The sequence below is a fragment of the Limanda limanda genome, chromosome 10, assembly GCF_963576545.1.
Source record: "Limanda limanda chromosome 10, fLimLim1.1, whole genome shotgun sequence".
Lineage (NCBI taxonomy): Eukaryota > Metazoa > Chordata > Actinopteri > Pleuronectiformes > Pleuronectidae > Limanda > Limanda limanda.
Genome location: NC_083645.1, coordinates 7,185,379 through 7,212,511, shown reverse-complemented (window position 1 = coordinate 7,212,511; position 27,133 = coordinate 7,185,379). Strand labels below are relative to the sequence as shown.

The following is a 27,133-nucleotide window of genomic DNA, read 5'->3' as shown; positions in this document are numbered from 1 at the left end:
CAGATGTTATATATACACGTATATATCTGCGCGCAGGATTCTAGCATCCATTACAAAAATATGGTTTAAACTTTTTATTAACGAGTTTAAAAGCGTTATGTTATCCTATTGCCTGACAAACGTCTTGTTTTAATCACAATTATTTAGTCAGAAGAAGACTGTAGTTTCGTTTGTTGATGTTTTTATTGCTGTTACTTTCCCTGTCATTTTTGTTAACAGGAAAAATGAATACTTGATTTTTAATTTATTTGTTTTATTAGCACTTTGCCTGTCCTTGCTTTTAAATGGACAAAAACTTGATTTGTCTTTGCTTTTGTGTCAACAGTACCCTTATATGAAACAAAGTTTATTAAAAGACATTTTTTTTTAATGAAGTATCAATATTTATTGCCTTTATTTTCAGTCATCACATGCCTCGAACAACCTCAAGCTAAATTTAAAAGCTGCTTGCTAAATAAGAGCAATTGAGAATTTGTGTCATTCATAATCCGATTAGTCGATTAATCGTTTCAATAATCGGTGACTAATCGACTATCAGAATAGTCGTTAGTTGCAGCCCTACTTCATACATGTGCGTGCGTGTGTGTATGTGCGTGACAGGTGTCCCACTGCGGTCCCCCCCGCTACATGGAGCCCCACATCCTGGGCTGGAGGCCTCTCATGCTCAGGCTCATTTGAAGTATCCTCTTCCTGAGGCCACCCCCGATGACGTCAATGTGGTAAAAAAGATAACAATTTCAGTGTCAATTTCAGATGGTAAAAGTTATGTTTTAGCAGGGGTTTAAGTGATGCTGTGCCTTTTAATGTTTATTCTTTTCCCCTCTGATATATAGAGACACATTACTATACTTACGGATGGTGATACACCAAACATTAATAAGATCACCAACAGTGAACTGTTCCACTGTCCCTTCTGTAAATACGTGGGTGCAAAATTCAAGGTCGACTACCATGTAAAAGGCCATTCGTCAGTGAAACACAAAGGTGCTTATCTAAAATATTACACAAATGAATTACTCTGTATTTTTTCACAAGTATGAATCTTACTCCCTCAATTCCTCTCTTACAGAGTTCACAATAATCAAGTGTGGATTAAGTTGTCGGACGGCAACACATTTTCATTGTTGCTATTGTGCAGCAACACTTAGAAATCGATCGCAATTGGTAAGGCACCTACAAATACACCAGGAGGAGGTGCAAGCTGCAGCCCCTGTACAGCACTTTGTGGCCCCCGCTCAACTCCCTCAGCTCCCCGTGGCCCTCGCTCAGCTCCCCGTGGCCCTCCCTCAGCTCCCCGTGGCCCTTGCTAAGGTCTCTAAGGTCCCTCAGCTCCCCGTGGCCCTCCCTCAGCTCCCTGTGGCCCTCGCTAAGGTCCCTCAGCTCCCTGTGGCCCTCGCTCAGCTCCCATTGGCTCCTGCAGAATGTTCCACTGCCACTAAAGCATCAAGTGAGCAAAATAAATTCTGAATGAGTTGATGAAATATGCCAAATCCACTTCTTTATGCTAATAAAAAATGTGTTTATGCTATATTAACAATATCAACTTAATTGCATGTTCACAACAGGTACAGGAGGTCAGGGCACTGTGCAAACAGTGTGGTGTGGATGATAAGGGGTCCAAGATAGATATGGTTATGAGACTGTCTGACAAAATGTCTAGTAGAGTCACCTACAACAAGGTGTTTGAGAAAGTGTGGGGTGCTTCTGGTAAGTGAAATGATATGGAATGTTGAAGATATTTTCACTTTGTTATACATTGTTGTGTTAAAGAAATTACTTATCATTATGTAGTAGGTTAGCTATACATGCTCCTAATGTCAGTTATTACTGTTTTTTTCTGTTTCACAGGTGGTTGGGCAGTTATCACTTGCCCATGTGGGGTTGTCTTTTCAGTAAAATTCAACCTTAGAGCAGAGAGTCCACGTGACTGTCGACCTCTTGCTGTCCTGGAAACACCTCCCCAATGTGGCTGTGTATGATTATGCCAGGGGTCTGGCACTGCATGCCAACCACAGGCAGCCAGGAATATTTGCCCCTTTTCAGGGAAGGTTACTGGATCCCACCCCAGAAAACGTGAAGAAGGCCTCGGAGGGAAAGGTCCATGTCAGCTTGCCCTGGCTGAAATTTCAAAAAAAGCCAGCTGACAAAGATGGTCACCCTCTTACTGGATCTTCACAGCATTTTGCTTTAAACGATGTGTTCCACCAGGGGAACAGCAAAGACCAGTGTGAAGTTCTAAGAAAACTGGAGCTTGTTCCTGAACTTGCTGGTCTAATTAACAGCCAGTGTGCCGAGCAGCTGTTTTCAGGGATGAGAAATAACAACTACTTTTTAAATCAGACAACCCCATCAACACACATTTTTCTACAAAGAAACATTCTCCACCACTACAACATGGCAAGAAACCAAACAATCAAAAATCAGTACAGCAAGATTGTTCCTCCAGATGTTTCATTGCAGTTTGACACCCATGGAAGGGTAGTCTTAGGTATGGAATTGAATAATTATGCACATTTGTCGTCTTCATCTACTTTAGACAATAAAGTTTGTTGCATGTTTTTCCTATAGCTCACTCCCCATCAGCTGCGATGTCAACTGGGTCATATGGGAAAGAACAAGAAGACTCTCATGAGTATGAGTCAGAAGTAGAAATGCAGTGTGACACCCTTGGAATGGTAGTCTTAGGTATGGGATTGAATATTTATGCACATTTGTCGTCTTCATCTACTTTAGACAATAAAGTTTGTTGCATGTTTTTCCTATAGCTCACTCCCCATCAGCCGTGATGTCAACTGGGTCATCAGGGAAAGAACAAGAAGACTCTCAAGAGTGTGAGTCATGGCTCTATTTTGCACATCAATCAAATGAGAAATGTGACATTTCACACTTAATTTAATTTTTCGGTTGTTTCTTTCTACACTAGTAAATGATGACAGTGAGCAGAGACCTCATGGACACTTCCCTAGTCTCCACAAGTTTTCAGCACACAGAGCATACTGGGGACAGAAACTCCAAGACAGCCAGGAACAACTGGTAAAGTTTACCATTGTGCCACTGTGGTTATCTATGAATGTCACTCATATAATCATACATGTATAAAGACTTTGTTTTCTTGCACTAGCTGTCTCATGTCTTGGATGAGACCAAAAGTCACACTCAGCACCTTGCAATGGTGAATAACATCATCCTGACCCGCTTTGACTTTTGGACTCTGGGTTTGCAGCAGGACATTGAGGGAACGGTAGGCATAGAGAATGTGCTGTGCTGATATGGTTTATGTAATATTTTTAAAAATCTTTCAATAATTTGTGTTTATGTGTTCTACTAGATCCTGAACTCTTGTCTCAAAATGATTGAGAAGGTAGTGTAACTCCTGTGAAATATTTAATTCAAAATGATTGGATAGTCTAGTTCAGTGGTTCTTAACCTGGGTTCGATCGAACCCTAGGGGTTCGGTGAGTCACTCTCAGGGGTTCGGCAGGGGTCAGGACACACACAGTATAGCCCGGTTCACACTAGCAATGTCTGGCCGTTTTTGTCGGCCGTCAAAAAATTGGCTCCCCACAATTTTGCAGCACACAATTTTGCTTCGCCTGTCAGATTACAAATACTTAGTTGCTTAGTAAAAATGTGTTACACAAAATAAAATCAGCCCACTCGTATTATTCGTGACGTCACGCTCCGCTTGGCCGTCATTGGCTGCAGATGATCACGCCACATTGCTTAGGTTTGATATCTGTGCTGAGGGGAACTTGGTGCGCTCAGTAGTCGACTTGTGGCTGTTGTGATTGTACGTCATTCAGCAGAGCCAGCTTCAACAGCAACTCTTCAGAACAACAACGCTCTCAACGTTTTGGTCTCACCAAATCGTACCATACCCCCTTATTGCTAAGAAAGCCCTTGAGATACTCACACCATTTGTTACAACGTATCTTTGCGAGCAATCCTTTTCAAGGATGGTAGACATAAAAATTAAGAAAAGGAACAGACTTTTGCGAAAATTATATGAGTGGCACTTGCCAAGGTCAAGACACGCATTTCTGAACTTGTATCTGAAAGGCAACAGCAGAAGTCACATTGATTTGCAGTAAATATTCATTGAGTTATGTTTTTGTTGTTTTTCATGGTTGTTTTTGTTCTTTGAACACAGTGATTTTGTGTGCAACTGATGCATGGTTCATTTTGTGCACTAACAAAATATATACCTATGTTTTGAAGAAATCATATTGAATTTTCCAATTACGAAGGGTTCGGTGAATGCACTGATTAAGCTTGCAGGGTTCAGTACCTCAAATAAGGTTAAGAACCACTGGTCTAGTTCAACAGTCAATATATTTTGAGAGTAAGAGATTTAGCAAACTTTCTCTGTTATAGAGAGTAGAGAACCTGTTTGCTGCAGACAGCTATGTCATTTCCTCTTGGTTCCCACCATCATCGAGGAACCCCATGGATCACCTTCCGGTAATTTGTTTAAAAGTTTTGCTTTATTGAGTGAAGTTTGAGCATTTAATATTCAGCTATCGTTGTCTTTTTACAGGATAATGCAGCCAGTCTGCAGTGGATTATTTTCCCAGTGTCCGTACCTGGACATTGGATACTCTGTGTAAATACCTTTTTATATTTTCTTCCTTTTTTTTCTTTACACAACAAGTTGCTCATTGCTGATTTGAATGTATTTCTATAATTAAATCCATGTGACTTCTGCTGGGATTCCAGGAACATTACACAACTCACTGCAACTGGTTTTATTTGAATTGAAATATTTAACAGATACTGAGGCCACAGGCTAGGGAGATTTTCTTCCTAGATTCCCTCTGGGGCAGCGGTTGGAGAGATGAGAGTAGAACCAGTCTATTCAGGTTTTTAGGGCAACTCACATAATCCCATCTGGACAGTGGTAGTTCTGTTTTAAACCACTTGTCCTTTTGTTGGTTTTAATCAATGGTTCTGTTTTTATTTGATCTAAAATATTCCATTCCATATTCCAACAATTTTCATTCCTTAAACAGATGGAAACAGAACTATTTATCTTTTTGAGTTGGGCAGTTCTGTTTAAGCCCGTTATGAGAACTTTTTTATTTGAAGTTCCAACCTATTCCTTCTTCAGTTCAAGCTTTGTTCCAAGCGTTTATGCATGCTTTTCAATCAAAAGTTGATTGAAGTTGAGTTACTTTTATTTACTTCACTTATTATTTGTACAGACACGTAGCTCACAGCCTCTCTTCTGGCCCCTGGAGAGAGCTTGGTGTGGATGATGTCCAGGTGAGACATTACATAATAGCATTTGCTAACTTTTTACTATTTTCTTGCCATACTTTTATTAAAATACATTGTTCACACCTCAGGGCCTAACAAAGCAAGAGTTCTCCAACAACTGCGGCGTGTTTGTTTTGATGGTAAGACCTAATCAGCATGTTATAGCATTGCTGTAAAAATGTTTGCTTGCTACATTAAAACCACATTAATTTGTATTGAAAAAAATGTATCATTGGGAATACGCCTGACATTATATTAACCAGTACCTCTTGACTTACAGTACACTCTGTACATTGTAATGGGGGCCAAGTGCGATTTCAGCGAGGTATGTGTAAATCGTGACACATTATGCTTAGTGTACAAGGTGTTATTTTTTTTTTACAACATATTAACATCTTCCTGCATTTCCTTCTTCAAAGGAAAACATGCTGCAAATTAGGAGATGGTGGTGTCTCACTCTCCTGCAGAACTTCCCCATGCCGTAAGTGCCCTGAATATCACACTTTTGAATCAAATCACACAAAAAAACAGTTTTACTCACTGTCAACAGACCAACATGAATGTTTTCATAGTGAATGTATGTTGTCATTAAATCACTAAGGTCTGAAGAAGACCGATTGCAGGACAGGAAACGGCGACGAGTGGAAGGAGGGCTACAGGTGAGAGGTCATGTGATTAATTAGTCTTGTAGTCAACTATTGCTAGACCAAATCGTAATCCCTCCACTTATTTCAATTATCTGTTTTACATCTTGCATTGTTATCGTGCTTATAAGAACTGCAATCTGTTTCCTTTATAGACGCTGGGAAATTGACAAACTGCAAACCGGGAACAGGGTTGGAAGGATGGTGAAAATAAAAAAAATCAATGATGCAAAGTCTTCTGTCTGGTTTATTTGACTTAGCTAATATAATTGAGTGTTCAAAATAATATGTGTCTGGTTTTTATATATATTTATTTATTCATTTTTCATAGTAAAAAAAGACATTTGACAAGTTAAAAGTATGTCTCTAAGTCATTGTGCTGTGCTGTATTGACGTTTGAGAATGTGCTGCCGGATTTGCGCCACAAGATGGCGCCCCCGAGATCGAGCGAAACGTTTAGACCAGCCCACATTTAGGGAAAATTAAGCTCCTCCTCGATCTGCGAGCTGCAGCCAGGGGCACTTGAACAGGACAGCCTCACGTTACACCCCCCGCCCCTTGGGGTGTGGTTAAGTGCACAAACTGATCACGTGCAAGCAAGGGAGCAGTTAAACCAAGCCGTCGGTGTTTTAAAATTAAAAAAACAACAAAACGAGACTTGTGTGTCTCCTGGCAAAAATGAAAATAAAAAATAAAATAGTTTTTCACGGCCGAATGTTATGAAGTAAACATAGTATCCTCTCGTACAGTGTAAGGCTAGCAGAGCTCGAAAGACAAGCGACCATTCCTACGGAGAACGTGTACCTCTCTGTTAATCTGAATGGCAAATATCAGACCTCTGAAAAACACTAACATCCTGATAAATGGCGCTTGTGATTAATGAAAATCTCCACAGTTCAATGTGTAGCTCCTCTGTGAGTCCTCTGAGCAAAGTTCTGCTGGGGAATCAAACTCACTGTGTTTGTCCATTGACCGTCAGAGGAAGCTTGGCTGGACGCACTGTTCCACAGCGAATGTTCAGGGATCCCAGTCGTGGCTTTACCCCGTCGAAACGCCTCCTCCGCCGGTGCAGCTCCGCCGAGAAGTCCGGGAAGAAGATGGCCTCCGCTCAGAACCTTGCCCTTGGCCCGGGCTGCTCGCATCACTCGAACTGCATCTTGAAAATTCAAAAACTTCATAAAAAAGACTCTCGGTGAGGAGGTTCGATCAGTCCGTGTCCCACCGGGGAGTCTGTGCTCTCTCCATGGCAGGTGGTGTGGGAGAGGCGGCAGGTCACCGTGCTGCAGGTGGCCATTTCTCCAGGAAAGCAACTGCGTCATGACTTTCCACTTTTTCGACCGGAGAAGTCCCGCACATCCCCATGGACATCTTGAATTACCTTGAGGTCTCCGTCAATCTTTGTGGCAATGTCATTTCTTATCGAGTCAAGCTTTTGAATGACATCCAAGTTATGAACCGTTTCAGCAACCGCCACTTCTGACTGGAGGGTAACGTCGGGGCTAGCGCCACATGTTGAGCCAGCATGGCAGCTAGCTTAGCTGTTAGCTTGGCTACTAGCATCCAACTCGTCATCCTTCTCGGTTGGGAAAAAGTTCGCTTTAGCGGCGTTCTTGGCTTTTTTCGTCGCCATAATAGCGAGTATGTACACTGCAGAGGTTTTACAAACGACTGGTGGTCGTGTCCGTGCTCTTCAGGGACAATGTGCAGGAGTTTCCTCGAACATCGCCGGGAGCTCGCAAAAAAATAACCATGTGCCGAGCAGGTGCCGAGTTCACTGCCATAACCACGCCCCCAAAATGTCGGCAATATAAATCCCCCCCCGCCCCCCCATTCGGGCCCAAGCACTGACTCTGTTGAAATTGTAATAATTGTTCTTATTAATCCAGAATTGACGTATTATGGAGTTATTTGAAATGTAAAGGATTGCTTAACCATAATTTCATTAACCTCTCCTGGTATCTAGCTGTTACATATTTATTTTTTTCATTGTGATCTTCAGATACTGGTCTGACTCCACTGAATGACAGCGGTGCATCTAATTTCTTGATTTTAACTATAGTCAAAGCTTATAGCTGAAACGTGCTTCAACAAAATTCCAGTTTATGTTATTTGTTTCAAATGTATACTGAATAGTTCATCTTCAAGTACAAAATGAAAAGGTAAGACTAAGTACTTAAAGCAAACTAAACAAGCATAATACATATAGTAGATGTAGCAGGAACAGCAGGTAGGATTATAAGGTTAAAGACAAGTGTGCTGTCAAAGCTCCACATCTTCAACTTAGTGATCTTACAAGCACAGGATCAAAAAGATATAAAGATAAAACCCCCAAAATGGACAAAGCACTGCTGTCCAAACAAACGTCTGACTCAATCACTTTAAGTTAATGTGTTTTTATTTTTCACATTTGAGAATAATTGATAAGAATTTATTTGAATTACCACTTGACAAAAAAAGAATCTTACAAACAAATAAAAAACATCTATATTCTAAATTCAATTTGAAGGATTGAATTCAATGTGCAACAATTTCTTCATGGCAGACTTTTCTCGAGCGATCCTGAGACAACATCAGTGACATCAGGTCTACTCGTTCCTCACACACAGGGTTTGTGTCACTGCTCTGTGTTATGCCACACTCTGAATAGTTTTCATCCATCCAGCTGTTTCTTCTCAATGGGTTCACACAACGTAGACAACAGAAGGTGGAAGAAGACATGTCTCACTCAGGGAGCCAAACAGAAACAACACCAGGACAGGATCAGTGTCTTTTTTTTAACCATCTCTGACCCTGGCAGCCACTCAAGTCCTTTCCCAACCATGTCCCGATGGCTTGAAGACACAGGAGTGTTTTTCTGACAGAGACGGCAGCTTGTCATTCCATGGAAAGCTGCACGCTGTCTGTCTGACCTTGTTGTTGATTCTGTTGTTGCTCCTGTTTTCTGGCTAAGAGACAAAAAGAGTCAGGGGAAGTTAAACACAAACATAGAGAAACAGGTGTCTATTCATCATTAAACAAAATAATTGAAATCACTACTCAGTGATAAAGTACAGAGAATCCAAAGTTCGATGAGGAATGACAACTGGGGAGGATCTTGATTGACATTGTAAGTAAAATCTTTCAGAGAATCCTGAGTCATATTTCCAATGCAACATGAACAGCCCAGTCTTCTTCTTCATGTATAAGTGTATCGCACTGACGGCTTTTTAAAACCTTGTAGAAGTATTTTACGATGGAGTATTGAGGGGCCACATAAAGGGAGAAAAAGTATCAGAGATTTTAACAGTTATGTCATAATATCAGAAAAATGTTGTAAATGTACTGGAACAAAGAGGCAATAATACAAGTTTTTTTTCTTCAACGTTGACCAACTACTCCAACGTAGTATTTGCATTGGTGTGTAAAATGTAAACACTGTTTTCTTTTGTTTCTTCTTCTCTCTCTATTTGTTTGTAAAAGAAAAAGAAAATATTTTGCACGTCCCTTGAGACTAGTGGCCTGAAACTTTCCTTCTTTGCAAACTGATTCTATTGCCAACAGATCTGCTGTGGCCCCACTAAACTGAGCTGATAAACCCTGATGTTCTTCTTCTCCTGTGCAGATGTGCGCGGCTCCTCACCCAGAGAGTACATCTCCAGCTGCTGCCGCAGGCGGACCTTCTGCAGACTGTCGTAGAAGTTGGGCTCCGGGCTGCTGCCCACGGTGGGAGGCAGAGTGAAGATGCGCATGATCTTCCTCTTGTTTCTGGATTGTATGTGAATAAGCACAAACATTAACACGGCAAAGGGCAGGAGTGAAAAATAGCAAAAATTCTATTGTAACAGCATATTAAGATAATTGCACATTGCAGCTAATATTTCAACATCAAGTCATTTGATCATCTAGTGGTGAAGTTTCATGTTGCAGTTGGATCCCCATCACCTCCCCTTCCACATACTAGAGAGAACCTGTGGTAAACTTCCTGATGTAAATATAAAGCATTTGAATATAAAGGGCCCATTCTAGGGTAAAGACAACAACAATTCGTACAATTTAGATGAAACACACTACTGAGAACACCATTAGGATTCTTTTATATTCTAATTTGTGCCAATAGATCCCTTTGACCTAAATCTTACTCACTGAACCTTTAACACGTCTGTGGTGGGTTTTAATCACAGACCGGTGCTGTACCTCTGTCCATCATAAGCTGAGAAGCAGAACGAGCGAGTGACTGCAGGAACAAGCCGTGCTTACTTTCTGGCGTACATGAGCAGCCCGAAGCTGACCAGGATCACCAGCAGGTACACGTTCGTGGCCTCGTTCCACGCTTCGTGCACAGAGTAGTCTATCGTCTCCGGCTCGTTGCCCAGCGCCCCGTGGCCGCCCATCGAGACAGGCCCTGTGGAAAGATGCGTGAACACAAAGAGATGTTGTGATCAAGTAGCTACGCACTCGCTGCTGGAGAGTCAGGCGACTGCTGTAAACACTGCGGCGTCACTTCCGCATCCGTCTTATTCTAAAGAGAAAGCAACCGCACGCTCCGGGGGGTGTCACTGCCCCCTACAGTCCAAAACCTCAACTCCAGGAGTTGGATGTATTTTTGATCTATGCAGTTTAGTCCTCTGCTTAATTGTGTCCATTAAAAGTTTATAAAAATAATAATGCTTTTGGTTGGTCATTAAGCTCTGCTATATTAACACCCAGTATCCTGCATTAGTGTGGTCAAGCCCTTCACTATTGATGAATTACATCATACAATCTGTATTAGGAAGATCACAATCAAACTGGGTTGTTCTCGACTTTGCTCTGATGCAGCTTTAATATATTATTGCTTTGGATTCCACAGATTTTTGGAAACTTTCCTAATTCTGCTATTTGATGTAATCTGGTGACAAAAATACACAGCCACACTTCAGGATGATGTCATCATAGAAAAAACAGTAAGGTGCAAAAATATAAAGTTTATACATCAAGTTTCAGTGTTTCTGAAACATTGACTGAACTCACATTATTATATTACAATGTGATTTAGCCAATATCTAAAACATTTAAATCACTATGATGGTGAAAGTTTTAGATGAGATATTAAATATTTCTAACAATGACACTGATGGAGTTTTCACAAACAAAAACATAGCTTTACTATAAGTTTGTTCTTTAAACCGTGTTTAATAATTTCAATACCATTCATTTTCAGCAATTACATGGTACCTTATGTACACAAATGACTTTATTGCATCACACTGTGGTTTTTTTTCTTTTAAAATTATCTTATTTTTCAAAATAGAGTTTTACTAATTCATTACTACAGAATACATGAAGCTGCTTTCAACCTAAACGCTGTAATTGATGAGTGTAAACACAAGACAGAGACAAGAACCAAAGCTCAGTACACATAAAGAAACATAATATAAAGGACAACAGGCTGTTGGCAGTGGTTCGTCAGGTTACAACTGAAAAGTGTTTCCTACAAGGTAGAGAGAAAAACAACTATCAAAACAGCATGATTGTTACAACTCCAAACAAAGATGTTGGTGCTTCATCCAAACATTGTTGTTGACTTTCAAAGTAAAATAAGTTATTGGCTAAAATGTTGGATGCACATGCTCAAGTAACCAGCTGAAAGCCAAACCAGTTCTACAGCACAGACAGAAAAACTTCTCGTGAGACTCAGATCATTCAGAATGCAAGTAGTAAGTGATGTAGAATCCAACTGTGGCAGAAACACAGCAGGAGCTCTTGTAGAAAACCAAAATAACAAAGGAGAAAAGGACAAAAGATTGTCTGAGACCACAACCAAAAGACAAAACACAAGTAAATTCTTAAAAATAAGATTTTTGCAGAGAACCTGTGGCAAGAAAAGGTTCAGTGTGTTCAAGATTTAGGTGAAAGGAATCTACTGGAGGAAGCTGGACATAAAATAATCCTGCTGATGTTTTCACAAGTGTGTTTCACTTAAATTATCTGAATTGTTTTTTTTTCTTTACTCTAGATTGGGCCATTTAAATACTCTATATTTACACCAAGAGCTTGTCGTCTCTATGGAGGCTGCCATGTTTTTACGGTAGCCCAGACTGGACAAACTAAACCGCTTTTGAGTTTTTATGACAACTGAAGTTTACCGCAGGTTCTCTGTCATGTTTGGAAGGGGAGGGAGAGGCAAGGGGTATTCAGCTGTAAGATGCAGCTTCACCTCTAGATTTCACAGAATTCTACACACTGAACCTTTAAATCTTTTAAGCTATGACAACCAGTCAGTTCATCACTCAGTCGTCATATATACACAAAGGGAGAGAAACAAATTAAATTAAAGCTTTAGCACTGAGGAAAACTTGAAAGCGAGCAGTAAATAAGCCGTCATTTATCATTTATTTACAATACAGGTAAGCCAATTCTAAACAAGGGTATGCAAATAAGTGATGCAAGTTGTTAGTTACTGGACCACACGGTATGGTGACGATTAAAACATGCAGTGTTTCAGTGCTCCCTCTAAGCCTTGAGAGTGAAATGGAACCACAACACTCAGCAGGTAGAAAGACAGACCAGCTCGCTTCCATTTCCTTATCACAAAGAAAAACTCTTAAACTCTGGTGTATTGGCAAGATTTGAAGGTTGTTCTCTTTTTTACTTCATCCTTTCAAAAGACACTGTGTATAAACGGTAGTATTTCCTCATGTATTTGCCGCTATAACCTGAAATTCAATGGATTAAACTCTAGCCTCAGATTAGCAGAGTTTGGCTGGTACAGATAAAGATCCCTACAACCAGTTAGGGCTCAAATAAAGCCAAACAACTTCATTAGTTTCTCCTGTAATGTTATGAAAAAATAAACTTTTCAACCTCACAGCATCTAAAGGATAAAGCCAAACTCTGCTTGTCTTGCCTGATCTGTCCGTCGGTCAGCGGTGGCTGTATTAGTAGCAGTGGATAAACGCTGGTTCAGCATCTTTAAGCGACTCCTCTTGTTGTATTAAGCTGAAGTAACTGCAGTGCATAGCTTTGTGTATCTGCGAGCGTCTAGGCCATTTCAGCATTAGCACTGGTTATAAGCAGGTTAGACTGAGGTCAATATCTAATGAAAGCATTCGCAGTATTGCTGTACCTACCTTGGTAGTTCTAGCAGAAGCTGGCAATTAAAGCTGTAGCACGTAACGCTAGTATAAGTAAGCAAGATGTCAAGCTATGCAGAAAGGCTACTAAAATCTACATTACTTTAAACAAAACCCATTATTATGGTAGCCTACTCAAAGCAAATGCGTGCAGTGATGAAGATCTAGCGTGGTTTCTGAGCTCTATGGCAGTGGCCGGACTTGGAGAGAGCAGGCATAGAGGGAGCACTGATTGATTCACTGCTGTCACATCAGTATGTCCAGGTCGTCGCTATGGTCGTCCTCCTCTGTCACCCGTAGTGACAGCACCTCCTCGTTCAGAAAGAGTCCGCTCAGGCGCTCCTTGCGGGCCTGTCGCTGCTCTTTCAGCTGCCGCTTGCGGAGGGCTTTCTGCTGGAGCTTACGCTGCTTTGAACGTTTCTGAAAGACAGTGTAGCAAAGAGAGAGGTGAGGATCAAGGAGATCATTTGACCATCTCACATGCTCTGAGAAATGGTAAGGCTGTAAAAGTAACCCCCGTGTATTTAACAGTACTGTAATTAACAAGTATATAATTTAGTTACAATAAGGGTTTGGTATAGTTTGACAGCACTATATCGATACTTTAAACATGTTTTTCAGTGCCTAAACAGTGTCAGAATTAATACTTTTACTTACAAAAAGCAAAAAGTGATGGTCGGCGATAAGAGTGGCTTGTTTATTGCTAAGACAAATTGGAAGATGAAATTTAACACAATAAATTTTAACAGTTTAAAGTATACTTAACTTAAACATACAAATATAAGTAAGTGCCAAACTCAAACCAGTGTACGTAACATAATCACATAATAAATCAAACTGCAATAATTTAAAAGTTTCAGTGCTCAATAAAGTAAAACACTCCAAACTCATAATCGATTGCTGCCCCCCCCTTCACATCTATTTGTCAAATAGGAAACAAATGTATAGGAGCTGGTGACTGATCTAGGTACCTTATTTCTGTACCCTTACAATATAAACAACATGTAATTGGAACAATGGGATTAGATCCATTAAGGTAAAAAAAAAAAGAGTACTGAAAGTTTGAAAAATAAACCCCTTCCCCTGCGATTCTTCCCGTTTTTTTGTCGGAAAATGACGGAATGATGAAACACATTAAACATAACACCTATGATACTATAGACTAGCTTATCCAGAGGTCTCTTACTTTAGAGTCTCGTATACGCTCTGCAGCACTGGAGAGGTTTCCATCACTGTGCGCTCTGCTGATGTTGGCAACACTGCCTCCACTACAAGCCGAGGCTGTGCCACCTGCAACAACAGGAAATACAAACCCTATTAAAACCAGACAGGCTAAGCTGAAAGTTTGACTCTGATCTGAAACGCTCCACTCAACAGGCTCCTCTTGTGGCAGCCCTGTTGTCACATCTTAACTAGCTAGCTCACCAGGTAGCGTCTTACCAGCTACAGAGTTGGAGGCTGTGGAGCAAGTGGAGGAGCTGGTGGAGCTGACCATGCTGGCATTACTGCTGCTGGCTGCGCTCACGCCGCCGGTGCTGGCGCTGCTGTGACTGCTCCTCTTCCAGCTCTCTCTGGTGCTGCTGGCCCGCTGCCTGGGGCTGTGCTCTCTGATGTAGTTACGCACCTGAGGACAACACACTCTCCGTAAACCAATCTTTTCACACGCAAGTAACACTTTTATCCTGCTGACATTGTGCAGGGACGCATCAGCAGCGAGCACTTCTCTCACTGCAAATAAATAATGACAAAGCGAAATCATTCCTTAAGACTGTCAACAATCTAACATCTATCTATATAGTCATACTGGACATATTGACTTAAACAAGCAAGTGCAATCTATGAACCAGACCTGCTGATAATGCAATATCATACACATATTGACCTATTATCATCTTGTAATGTTTTGTGTGAAAGAAAAACAGTTTTGTATATTGGTGCAGTAACTAGTGTTGTGAAAGTGTTTTTGTGTTTTAAGATCAGTCCCCACCTGTTTGAGCTTCTCGTCTGTGAGACAGTTGAGCTCGATGATGAACTCGCTGTCGGTGGGAGAGATCAGAGCACATGGGTCGATGATCTTGATGATGTCCAGCTGCTCCCTGAGGCCCATCTCTGTGCTGACCTTCCGACTCAGGTACTCGATGTACTCCACCTGGAAGCGGAGAGGAACACACAGAGAGGTATTGTCTGTTTCTAAGCCTGCAGAGAAGTAAGCTAGTAGCTTGAGATAGTTTTCAACTTTATCGTTGTTGATTCTGAACTGAGAGGTGCGTCTGCTTCGTTTACCTGTTCATCGTTGGTCATGGCACTCCAAGGAAGTTCATCCAGGTTACGATGGGGGTGGGACTTCGGCCTTCTCTTGGAAAACAAACAAGGTGAACTTGGCACGCTCGGGATGATGTCCGAGAGGACATCACTGCCACTGGCAATGTCACTACCTGGCAACTGAGAGGACAACAGAGACAGATGTGGAGAAGACAGACTGTTTAGAAAATACTTCCAGTTACTGTTTGATTTTAATCAGATTAATCACTTTCATATCAATGTCCAAACAAATAATGAAAATCACTAGTAAATTGACCAAAAGGCCAAATAATAACTAACCTGCCACTCAAACTCGCTGTCAGACCAGTCCCAATAGGTGCTGATGGAGGAGGAGACGTCGCTGCAAACACTGCCCTCTGGAAACAAGTCCAGCGATGTTAGTTCCTGGTCATCTAGAAGGGAGTAACAGTCCTCCTGGTCCCCAACAGACACAGAGGTGAAGAGCTCCTCGCTGCACTCTGAGCTGGCAACACTCGTTCCACAGGAAGTGAGGTTCCATCTGCAGAGAACAATGAGTTGAGTAGAAAGTTAGTGAAAAACATAGTAGGAGGGATGCAGACAGGGCCAACCTTTTTATAGTATAACAATGCCATTTCACAAAATCGTCATTACCATACCACATGATGATAAATGAGTACGATAAAATAAGTTAATCTAAATAAATTGTAGATGTTGTCTCTAATGTTACTGGTTGTAATATTTTCTGCATTACTAAACTATAAGATGTCTTTTTCAGACATTGTAGTAATGTCATTGCTACCATATGATAATTAATCATTTTTCACTCATCTCTATAGTTCTAAAGGATGCAGGGATACCTACAAAATATTTTGTATGTATGAATGGTGTATTGTTTTAACTTTACATATTATATTATGGGGGATGATTTTCTTAACAATACAAGCTCTCAATTGTTTCTCCATGTTTTGCAAAGATGTCTTAGAAAAAATGTGTTTTTAGGATAATGTATTTCTTGACCTTTGAGACTTTAAAAGTAAATTATCTGAATACATCCTCTGAAGCAATATTCCCTCCAAGTTTGGTGAAAATCCATCTGTTATTTTGTCCAAGCACACACACATAGTGGCTCATACACACACAAGCACAAACAATACCCTTCCAGCTACACCAACACACAGTGCAATGATGACTCATTTCTGAAAATTGTTCTCATAATTTTCCAGAGAGTAAGTGCAGTGCAAACAAGATAAGGAAACTGGATTTAATGGGATCCGAACATCTGACCATCAAAACATATTCTAACAATGTCAACAGAGTTTACTTTCTCAGGGGATATGTACAAATATATACAATATGCAGGACCCCTTGTGTGCAATATCTCAATACACTCAAGATTTAAAGCTAGTTTTTTTTTAAGGCTTCAAAACAAGAGAAAAACATGATACTTTTATCAACATTTTATAAGGGCGGCAATTTTTCTGTGAAATATGTGATTATGATTACGATACTAATATTCAGGCTGTAATCTTTAACTGTATTCCAAACATTATTACTCTTTCATAGTGGCAAGAGGTATGATACAGTTTTTGTTTGAGTGGAAGCATGTGTTTATGTATTTTATTGTATAAGCAATAAGTGTTTTGTAGCAGTTTTAGGAGGTAAAAATAGAAACAAACAAACAAACATTGGTACTAATATGCTGTCACAGCTGTAAACAAACTTGACCAGCACTGTCAGCCAGGAATCCTGCTAATTAACCAGCACATTGACATTCATCAATGCTGAGGTAAGGTGAACCAACAGAATCAACAGTTGCAGCTGCACATCCTGCAGCAGTTTGTGTAGGGTCCAGATTTTGAGCCAAACCATACACGTCACTACCTTCAGTTGAATGCCAAAACAATGGCATCTTCTTACAAATCAGCATTGCATGTTTCACCTGACAGCTTTAGTTTACTTCAGAGAGAGGTGACGCATAAGTGTGAATCAGCCAGTACTCGATCTCTACTTGCCTGTTACTGTTGAAGCGGAGTAGAGGATTTGTTCTGTGACAAGATGAGAGCTGACATCCAAAGTCACTGACGTCCAGGGTTCCCACATCACTGAGGTTGGCTCTTTGGGAGAGGAGAGGGAACGGCTCCTCCGGGGCCAAAAACTTCTCATACAGTGATTCAGACATGGTCAGATGCACCTGACACAGAAAGACAAACATCAGACACAAATAACAGGGAAACTTTCAATACAGCTACAGCCTCAATTATTACATTAAAGCTGAATAAACAGAGCTTTTACACTCTCAAAATAAATCAAAGTAATTATGTATCAGTTGTGACTGTGTTCATTGTTATTTTTCGCTAAATTAGGTTCAGGCTCTAGACAAATGTTTGTTAACTATGGACACACGACAAACTGGTAATGTTTCAGATTTGTGGCTTTGTGACAGGTGTCCACAAACATTAGCAAGCTAAATGACCATGAAAGACTGATACGGTACAGGGTGGAGAAATAAGCTTTACATGGACAACATGAATCTTAAACTGTGTTAATAATGATGTTCTCCTCATGCCGCTGTCATAAAGCATCCTGAGAGATTTCTGATTCTACAAATATCCCTGTAAAGGAGATGTGGAAAAGATTCAGGCAAAACCCAGACCACAGTTCCATTTGTCACAATTGAGTAATAAACTTTTAGTGAACTTTAAACCTCTTTATTTTGGAATAATTCGCACATAACTCAGTTTCTTAACAACTTTGGTCAAAACAATACATTTACAAACCAAAAAAAACTGCTCTAAAACATTATCAAACTATAAAAACGTGCCACATTCACTAAATATATATTGAACGAAATTTGAGTATTAACCTAAACATTAATGAATGAACTTCAATTGACTCGCTTTTCATGTGTAAGTTTGTTTTTCTTTCATAAAATATATTAATATTTACAGTAAACAGTTAATTAATAATTTTAGAGGTCATGGTTGTTAATATTTCTTACTGACGCTTAATTATAATCGTTGATAATGATAAATAAATGGAGTCCATGCTGATTGTTTACAAAACCATTGAATATGATACATGTTAAATGTATCGCTCATGTAGCTTGATTGTTGAAACCTTTTTGAAAGTTGTTTTAATCGGACGCTCTCTCGCGTCCGATTAAGTTCGGTTACACTGAAAATTACAGGTTATCATATTCAGTAAAACCAAACAGTTAGCTTGGCAAAAACCAAAACAACACACGCTAACAGCGTTAGCTCGATGCTAATGCTACAGACGTCCACGTAGCGTTTACCGGCTCACAGAACGACGTCGAACTAATCTTTTCTCCGCGCTAACAAACCCATGCGGTGTGAACACACGTTGGGGACGCACCGAAGAAGGTTCGAGTGTAATAAAAACCTACCCTTTCTCTTTCAGAGGGAGAACATCTCCGCTGCCTCCATTTGCAAATCCTTTCTCTTCTGTCGCTGAGCGGAGACGTCACCGCGAGACTCCCGGGAGCGAGCGAGGCGCGCGTCATGTGACCGCGAGGCGGAAGCTGTCACGTAAACACAAGAGAAGCAGAAGAGGAGGACAGCACTTCTTCTTCTGCTGTAAATGTTCCGTTTCTTCTCCCCGTTTTCTGTGTGTATTTTACAGAAGTGTGTGCTAAGTCATGGCCTCCAGAGACATCAGCTTTCTGGGAGGCAGGATACCACCGGAAGTTGAGTCTATGTCGAAAAGCCTCAAGGATGTGGACCACGAAACGTTCAGAAGAATTTTGAAAGGTACGTGCTAATCCTCGGTCTCTTTAATATAACATTATCACACACTACAGACTTTAACAGCATTAGATAGCATATCTGTGGATATACATATATATAGAATGTATCAACTGACCTTTGATTAGTTGCAACCTTTACTGCTAATCTGTGATATGTGCATTGGTTAGTGTGATAACAGACAGCTATGTGGAGGAGACTGGGGACTGGGAGAATCTTTAAACAACGTGTCTGTGAATATACTGTTCCTGCAGCTGTGGTCAGTGCCCTGGAGGGGAAGGACAGCAGAGATGTGATGAAGGCGATAGCAGAGAGCAGCACCATCTCACAGGAGAGACTCAGTCACATCATAGCTGGCATGTACCGATTGCTGTCCGAGGCCATCCGTAACCCCACAGCATCCCTCAAACAGGAGGTAACCGCTGCCGGCCGGCACTGCAAATCACAGTCTGCAACAAACTGACAGTAAACCACCAAAATCATGGTGCTTGCAGCTGAATTCATCCATTGTTTTCTCACTAATACAAGATATGACTGGTGTCCTGTTATTACACAGCATACAAATGAGCAGGGGTTGAATATTTTCTCACATTGGAACTCTGATCAATTAAAGTGTAGTGAAAAACGTTAGTGTGCTTATGTTCTATTAATGGACACCATTTGACACAATGCTTTTCTTTAAACATATTTTGTCATGTTACGGTGAGAGAAGTACTGGCCTAAAATAAAGGATGTATGAATAGTTTTTAGCTTTTCCGTTTTCAAGCTCCTGCTATCACAGCTTAAACCACTCTACATGCTACATAGGGCATATGCCCTCTTACTGATTTTAGTGTGCAATGTATGTACTATTTAGTGCCCTTTATGTCCACATTGTCAGTGTTGATGCAAAATCATGACGTGATGATGAAGTGTTCAAAACAAAGTTTAGTTGACAGTGTGATTTCATAGTTGCATTTTAATTCATGCACATTTATGGACATATTTCTAAATGGTCTGTTTTTGTAGTAAAGTACATGCTTTTTTTTAATGTGCTGGCTACAAAAATACTGCATGATAACAATAAGAATACCAGACACACAACATATACCATGAGGAGATGGTGTGGAATGAAGACACTGCTGTAAAAAAGCGTTATTAAAGGCCTTAGCTTCCCATGGGTTATCTCTCTGTTTACATCCACACCTGTAAAATATTATATATAGAATATATATATATAGAAAATTCAACAGTTTCTGCTTTGTGCCTGTTTAGGCCTTCAAAGATGATCTCAGAGAATTAAGGTAAGGCTTTCATGTTTGTATCACACGCTCAGTGTTTTGATTATCACTCTCATGTTCACAAGTTACACAATGACAGCCTTATATGCTAAAGTGCTGAATATTTTGGATGTATTTCTGTCAATTAGGATACCTGAAGACTTTATCACAGATTTTGCCAGTGTGGTGTTTGGAAATCGGTATGTTGAACTTAAACAATTTAACACATTGTTATTGTGTTATCTTCCCAGGGAACTCAATAGACTATTATTGCAGTAATGAGGAAATACATTTTTTGTATTTTTATCATTACATAAATGACCTCTGTCACATCATATTGACATCAGATATTTGTCCAGGAATACCTGAACTGCTGCTGTTGTTGAGGCATTCAGATGCCATTGATGAAGATGTTATGATTCCCAACTCTCTTTGTATTTGTAGACGTGCAGCTCTAGAGGCAGCGACCTCCCAGAATGATCCTCACCTACCCACAATAGAAGACTTTAAATGGAGAGTGGATGTTGCCATTTCTACAAGGTAATATACTAAGGTGGAGTGAAAACACTGTATCCAGATAAATGTAATCGCAACAATTGTAATAACCTTTTCAACAAAATGTTCAAGAGGCCGCTGTTATTCTGAATAACTTTGAATGACATAGCACAAAGTGGTTAAGAAGTTAATCTATTTGTTTGTTTTTCTAATCTGTATTACAGAGGATGTTTCCAGTGTCTGATATAAACATTCCTTAGTTAATTCTATTGAAAATCAAACACATTTTACAGACAAAATCCTACAGAACTGGAAACACCTTTTTACTGACAGTTGATGTTAGGACCACACTGTATAGAAAAAACTCAGAAAAAGACCTTGAACATCAAGGATGTGTCCAAAATGTTTGTGTATTGTCCAGTTTTATTGTTTGAATTTTAAAAGATAGATTCTAAAATAGAGTAGTAGAAGATTTGGCCTCAGTGTAATGAAGTTAATGTTTTTCTGTTTCTCCAGCTCTTTATCCAGGGCTCTGCAGCCTTCTGTACTGATGCAGATGAAACTGTCAGACGGGAGTTTAAGTCGCTTTGAGGTACATAAACTAATGATGTGACTCTTACATGAATATTCATCCTGTTTTCATTGTCCATTTATGCAGAGTCTTATAGAAATGCTGTGAGCTGATGAAAGAACTTTCTGGAGACTCAGACCTTTTTAAATCAGGCGAATGTATAGAAGCTTGATCTATCAAGGAAAAGAGTGAGGAGAACAAGTTAACTCTGTGAAATTATGACATCACCATTTCCAAGGATTCATTCATCATAGACTGTATATAACCCTTTACCACACCTCAATACTACGTGTACAAAAGGTTTATTCTTCATGGAACCACATCACAACTATACATGTGTGAAGCTTCCATTGGTCACCTAATTCAACCACATTTGACCTTAGTCATGCTGACTACTCTCAAACCATTTGACCCACTTTGAGAAGACTTTTGTAACTTATTGGCACTGAGACCTGTGAAAGCTGTTAACCTCCTTCTCCCTCCCTCTCTCTCTCTCCCTCTCCCTCCTGGCTCTCTGGGGGTTTCCACTACGACTAACTGACATTGATTTTCCAGGCACTTGGATTTCCTTCCTTTTAAACTCTCAGGTCTTAAAATCTGTGGATTTCCATGAGTGTTAAATAGATTCCAGTTTGCATTAGAACTGTCATAAGTTGGACTTTCAGAAACCCATATGTATTTTATAGATGGTAATTTTATCCCCCTGGTGAATGCTAGCTCTGCACTACAGTGTGTGTGTGTGTGTGTGTGTGTGTGTGTGTGTGTGTGTGTGTGTGTGTGTGTGTGTGTGTGTGTGTGTGTGTGTGTGTGTGTGTGTGTGTGTGTGTGTGTGTGTGTGTGTGTGTGTGTGTGTGTGTGTGTGTGTGTGTGTGTGTGTGTGTGTGTGCGCGCGCGCGCGCGCATGTGTTCCAAGTTTATCTTCAGCCTGTTCATAGAAAGATGTTGGTTACTAGCCAGTGGCCCAATCTAGGTCAGTTTCATGTCTTACATAAAAGGATCACATTGAAAAAAGTAACCTATACGAACAGCAGCCTAACCTAGAACCTGTACTTCACTACTTCACAGATTATATCTGACATACTTTGACAACAGTGTGTCTTGTTAATTTTCTGTATCAAAAACTATAGCACCACCCCAAAACAACATTTGTAATTTGTATTGTAACAATGCATCTGCGCTTATAAAAAATTTGTGATGAAGCTGTTAATGTAACGAGTGAGCAGACAAAATAAATCGTCCACAAAATTAGTGAGTTATAGGCTCAACAGGGGGCGCTGTACTCCTACCACAATATACTTGCCTTGTAATGGTAAAATAGAAGCATGATTAGACACTTTACTCTTTTCAAAGAAGGCTACTAATGTGGACAGACACAAAGGGATGACTTCTACTACTGCTGTCGTTGCACCTAGCGCTGCAGCTACGTAATCAGATCCCAGCAGGATTAACTGCTATCAGGATAACCTAGAAATATTGAGTAACATAAATCAACTTTGCTTAACATTTCATTTTTTTGTCTGAAAAGGAGTAGAAAGAAGCAACATGCTTGTCTTGTCCAACCTCAGCCTGCGCCACCCATTCCATCAGCACATCCATGAAAGTGTAGAATTGCTATCCCTATGTTACATGTAAGTGTTCGCATCCTATTGGATAGTTAAGCTTTAAGTATGTATTCCTTAATTACATTGTGTCCTTACATCTTGCCACTGGTGAAATACGCAGAAGAGTTGGAGTGATGCCTCTCTGTCTGGATGCATCTGAGTTATATATGAAAGTCCTTTGGCTTTAACATAGACACTACAAAGTACTGCTGGTTGGTCCATTATTATCTATAACATGACCTTGGGTACTGCTTGGAGAGAAGGGAGAATGTGTGGAATGAGACAGGGTCTTTTCTCCTACAGATGTAATGTGGGAGGACATCATGTGTGATCTTTATGGCTCCATTTTCTTAGCTGTACTTTGGCCACGGAACTGTTTGTGTGACATTGACAGTGATTTGTTTTATTTCCCGTTCAGGTGCCTGTGTCTAAGTTCCAGGAGCTCCGTTACAACGTGGCGTTGATTCTCAAAGAAATGAACAATCTGGAGAAAAGGAGCATTCTCCAAATCCAAGACTAATACACCATGTATCAAACCATCTTTTCTACTTGACTTTTCGTTTGTGAGATTTTATGGAAATTTACTGCACACACACAAACACACAAACACACACAAACACACACACACACACACACACACACATGCTCTGTGAGCGTTTGCATCCAACATACCTGACTGTCCGTGTCAAGTGATAAAAACAGCGCAGGTAGGATCGTCATCAGGCTGCACCACATGAATAACGACAAGACTGTTTTGTGTGTTTCAACCTGTGTTTAAAACAAATCCATGAATCAGACTGTATCGTTTGTTTACTTGACTTTGGTTGTTATCACTTTAAGTTTCCATTATTCAGTTTAGTCACTAGTATATCTGAGACGGCTGCCAAGCTCCATTGTGTCGACACACGAGTGCAGCCTAGTGAAATCTTAGACCCTCTCACTAGGCCACTTAGACAGGCGTCATGTGATCTGCTCTTTTGATATAGACTGAAATTTGGTTCAGATGCTCCATAAATTTGAGAACGAAGAAAGTGATTATTTTTTCATGTTTTTATACCTTGGACAGTAAGATCACTGTTGTAAAAAAAGTAAAATGATGATGATTGTCCTGTTATTTCTTATGTTTTTCATGATAACATCAAGAATGTTTACATCTGTAACCACATTTACCTAATAAAATCGATCTGTTATTGTCTTTGCAAAGAACAGATTATGTGCTTTTGACAGAGTAAAAATCGTCCTGACTTTGATCTATGGCACCACCCTCAGGTTCACTTTTGTGGTTCTGAATAAAATGTCGGATGTCTGTATTTCCTCCATTACTGTAACTTATGCTCTTTTCCATCAGCAGTATAGGACAATAGACAAGATTACACCTGCTAAGCATTAGCATTAGACTGTCCACAATTGTCCAATTTGAATTGAATTTAATCTGAAAAATAAATGAAGAATTCCCTTAAATTCTTATAGAAAAATGTATAACTCTGTGTCGACAAACAAATCCCTTAGAGGCAACTGTATGATTTAAAAAAGGAACAGTAAATAATGTGGTCATTCACTGGAATAAAAGTACCTTAAAATCCAGATATTTTTAGTGTGTGATAACTTGGCAAACATTTGTTTCCAGTTGGTACTGACAATTTGTTGCTTATCTAATTTCCCACATGAAAACAACCAAAAAAGTTATGTTCCTGCCATGAAAAGATAAAAATGTCATACGGTGATCATACAGGCTTTAAGCACATAGAGTATGACAAATTCAGATATTCACAAGTTCATATCTGATATAAGATCCAGCCTGTAACCTTAATTCCTGTATGTGTATGCATTCCTCCTTAAATGAAACCCCTAAAGGATGAGAAATCCACAGTGAAAAGTGAACCTCTGGTGAGATCCATCACATATCCATCTTTCCATCATTTACTCTCGGCCAGAGTTTTATAAGTGAAGTGACCTCTCTGAGCTGCTGGTCCTGACCCAGTATTTACTATCCACCAGGTGAGCCGGCTAGACTGCAGTGTTGACCTATATTCAAACAAATACAACAAACTATCAAAGTGTGAGAAGATCACGGATTTGTGTCTGTGTCTGTGTGTGTGTGTGCCTGACTGGCGGTGTATATATGTGTGTGTGTGTGAGTGTGACTGACTGGCCGGCAGGGTGTGTGTGCCCACTATGTTTATATTCTTGCATAATACCCTGCAAGTCTCCTCATTTGCAGGGTGTATGTCAGTCCGTCTGTTTTTACAAGTTTGTTAGTCTGTGTCTGCAGCAGTGTGTGTGTCCGGCAGCGTGTGGGTGTGTCTGTCTGTGGGATTGAGTTCACAGGCTAGACTGGTCGACCTATATTACCAGCACCGCTGCTGCTACTACTGACATGGACACTGATCGACAGAGTAGCCTGTAATCCTCACTCACTATCTTCCCACTGCAAACCCCAGCAGCAAACCCTGCTTATTTAGAGACTGGAGGAACTGATAGGCGTTAGGTAGAGCTAATAATACCATGTGGCCGAGTGTCAGAAGCCTTTGTAGGGCAACTACCTTAACTGGTAATTAAACTATGACCCTTAAGCATAACCTACTTCTAATTTTAGCCTTACAGGGAGTCTGTGTATGCAGACAGGACAATTTCCTAAACGCAGCAATATTTGTACTATACTAAAATATATCAACTTCAACACTGGCAAATTGAATTCCCAGCCTCATTTTAGTGTATTATGACAACGTATAAATGTTTGCATTATCACACCTTCACATCCTTATTATTGATCTACTTTCAATAATACTTATGAGTATTTACTACGTTACTATATGTCATTAAGCACTCATTCTCATTCACTTTGTGTCATTTTTCACTGCCATATATGCTATATATCACTATATATTAATTTATCATATCAGTGTTTGTATGATAGGCCTCAATCATTTAATTTTTACTCTAGGTGCTTCAACATTATGGTTATCCTGAAACTGTCCATTTCTCTGTAGACTGCTATGTGACTTAAAGGCACTACTGCTTTGTTGAAGCCCTGAGTCATGCTTAAAGCCCCTGAGGTGCGTCCCTGAGGTTCAAACTCTCAAGACGTAATCTGTGTGCCATGGGCTGTGAGGCTCCGTCTCCTGTGTGCTCTACCAGAAGTACTGTACCATCTCAATCCAGAAGAAGGAAAACGCTGTGACGGATGCTCAGGGCATAGTCCATAGAACTTCGACAGTGAAGCTCTCCCCCCCCGCCCTGAGATGTGCCAGAAGTACAGTACCTTTCAGTTCGAGGGGAACCCCTCAGATCAATTTAACCTTACATTTTGTCTTTGTTTCTACAACATAACATTATATTGACGACCAATCTCATAACACTTAAAATGAGTTGGGTGCAGATACCTCACAGTCCCCACTGCATAACAGAAGACATTCTCACAGATTTCTGTCTGGACAGGTTCATTTTTATCTTGATTGTTGTCTGATAGGATAAACTGTATTGCAACTTACTTAGGACAACTGCTGTTGTCTTCTTCTTTGAGAGTTCTTTCTGACTGCAATACAATCAGAATCAACATTGTTTTTTGAACATAGTGTCGGAGCAGGACTCTTTTTTTTTTCTGTGCCAGACCAGGGTTATATCATTTAATGCCTAAATATTCTAACAGTGCTGCATATGGCAACCCATGTAAACTGTCTTTAAAACTAACATCATCCTCAAACTGCTGTCTGCCTAAACATGAGTTCCGGTTTTCCAAGAGCATGTGAATTGATTCAATTTGATGAAAGCAGCTATGTGCAGATCATGTAATTGCTATTTTGTCTTGTGTAAGTAAATGAGGTGAAACAGGAAGTGAGTGTTTGTGTAAGTCCGCAGTCACAGGTCATTGTTGTACAACATACATTTCGAACAGCTCACCATGGACAGTTTTATAACAAAGCTGACATCTCTTTTAGCTTGACTCCAGCAAAAACGTTACTTAAAACAAATTACCAAACAAAATGAATAAATACATAAATCAATCTTTGCAATTGCTTCAAGGGCTCATAAAGACAATTTAAAACTCACTTAAATCTCATTTGACACAGGCTGATCAGGGGGTCGAAGGTTTGTGGAAGTGCCTTTAATTACAGCTACAACTGTTTGAGCAGCACTGATCTCAATAAAGACAGAGCTCAGGGGTTCAT

General features: G+C 40.1%; 4 protein-coding genes and 1 long non-coding RNA gene across 5 annotated transcripts; 3 read left to right on the top strand and 2 right to left on the bottom strand.

The window, feature by feature from the left end:
* The first annotated feature begins 663 nt into the window (after positions 1-663).
* On the top strand, positions 664-1,255 carry LOC133011977 (uncharacterized). Its single transcript, XR_009680784.1, has 3 exons — positions 664-719; positions 834-984; positions 1,070-1,255. It is a non-coding gene; the product is annotated as an uncharacterized LOC133011977 (long non-coding RNA).
* Positions 1,256-1,652: 397 nt separating this feature from the next.
* On the top strand, positions 1,653-3,370 carry LOC133012249 (uncharacterized). Its single transcript, XM_061080227.1, has 7 exons — positions 1,653-1,707; positions 1,910-2,488; positions 2,569-2,685; positions 2,766-2,831; positions 2,924-3,033; positions 3,122-3,241; positions 3,329-3,370. Exons 1-7 carry the CDS (start codon positions 1,653-1,655, stop codon positions 3,368-3,370), a joined length of 1,089 nt encoding a protein of 362 aa, XP_060936210.1.
* A 4,907-nt stretch (positions 3,371-8,277) lies between these two features.
* Positions 8,278-10,374, bottom strand: smim19 (small integral membrane protein 19). The gene is made up of 3 exons (XM_061079656.1): positions 10,137-10,374; positions 9,520-9,644; positions 8,278-8,845 (listed from the first exon to the last, which is right to left on the bottom strand). The coding sequence occupies exons 1-3, from the start codon at positions 10,268-10,270 to the stop codon at positions 8,775-8,777; spliced, it is 330 nt and encodes a 109-aa protein (XP_060935639.1). The 5' UTR covers positions 10,271-10,374; the 3' UTR covers positions 8,278-8,774.
* A 1,858-nt stretch (positions 10,375-12,232) lies between these two features.
* Positions 12,233-18,751, bottom strand: fam199x (family with sequence similarity 199, X-linked). Its single transcript, XM_061079033.1, has 8 exons — positions 18,681-18,751; positions 17,287-17,465; positions 15,593-15,812; positions 15,275-15,433; positions 14,979-15,140; positions 14,432-14,615; positions 14,178-14,281; positions 12,233-13,411 (listed from the first exon to the last, which is right to left on the bottom strand). The coding sequence occupies exons 2-8, from the start codon at positions 17,451-17,453 to the stop codon at positions 13,238-13,240; spliced, it is 1,170 nt and encodes a 389-aa protein (XP_060935016.1). The 5' UTR covers positions 17,454-17,465; positions 18,681-18,751; the 3' UTR covers positions 12,233-13,237.
* Positions 18,752-18,816: 65 nt separating this feature from the next.
* Positions 18,817-24,274, top strand: commd5 (COMM domain containing 5). The gene is made up of 7 exons (XM_061079520.1): positions 18,817-19,044; positions 19,293-19,453; positions 20,293-20,321; positions 20,447-20,497; positions 20,742-20,837; positions 21,309-21,384; positions 23,383-24,274. Exons 1-7 carry the CDS (start codon positions 18,933-18,935, stop codon positions 23,482-23,484), a joined length of 627 nt encoding a protein of 208 aa, XP_060935503.1. The 5' UTR covers positions 18,817-18,932; the 3' UTR covers positions 23,485-24,274.
* The last annotated feature ends 2,859 nt before the right edge of the window (positions 24,275-27,133 follow it).

Coding starts and splice junctions, on each gene's coding strand:
- fam199x (XM_061079033.1), bottom strand. CDS start 17,453: ATGTCTGAATCACTGTATGAGAAGTTTTTGGCCCCGGAGGAGCCGTTC. Junction 15,434..15,592: donor ACAGCGAGTTTGAGTGGCAG/GTTAGTTATTAT, acceptor TTGTCCTCTCAG/TTGCCAGGTAGTGACATTGC. Junction 13,412..14,177: donor AGCGTATACGAGACTCTAAA/GTAAGAGACCTC, acceptor ACTGTCTTTCAG/AAACGTTCAAAGCAGCGTAA.
- LOC133012249 (XM_061080227.1), top strand. CDS start 1,653: ATGTCTAGTAGAGTCACCTACAACAAGGTGTTTGAGAAAGTGTGGGGT. Junction 3,034..3,121: donor AAGACAGCCAGGAACAACTG/GTAAAGTTTACC, acceptor TTCTTGCACTAG/CTGTCTCATGTCTTGGATGA. Junction 3,242..3,328: donor AGCAGGACATTGAGGGAACG/GTAGGCATAGAG, acceptor GTGTTCTACTAG/ATCCTGAACTCTTGTCTCAA.
- smim19 (XM_061079656.1), bottom strand. CDS start 10,270: ATGGGCGGCCACGGGGCGCTGGGCAACGAGCCGGAGACGATAGACTAC. Junction 9,645..10,136: donor CTGCTCATGTACGCCAGAAA/GTAAGCACGGCT, acceptor CATACAATCCAG/AAACAAGAGGAAGATCATGC. Junction 8,846..9,519: donor GCTGGAGATGTACTCTCTGG/GTGAGGAGCCGC, acceptor TTTGTCTCTTAG/CCAGAAAACAGGAGCAACAA.
- commd5 (XM_061079520.1), top strand. CDS start 18,933: ATGGCCTCCAGAGACATCAGCTTTCTGGGAGGCAGGATACCACCGGAA. Junction 20,322..20,446: donor GATGATCTCAGAGAATTAAG/GTAAGGCTTTCA, acceptor TCTGTCAATTAG/GATACCTGAAGACTTTATCA. Junction 21,385..23,382: donor GGAGTTTAAGTCGCTTTGAG/GTACATAAACTA, acceptor TTTCCCGTTCAG/GTGCCTGTGTCTAAGTTCCA.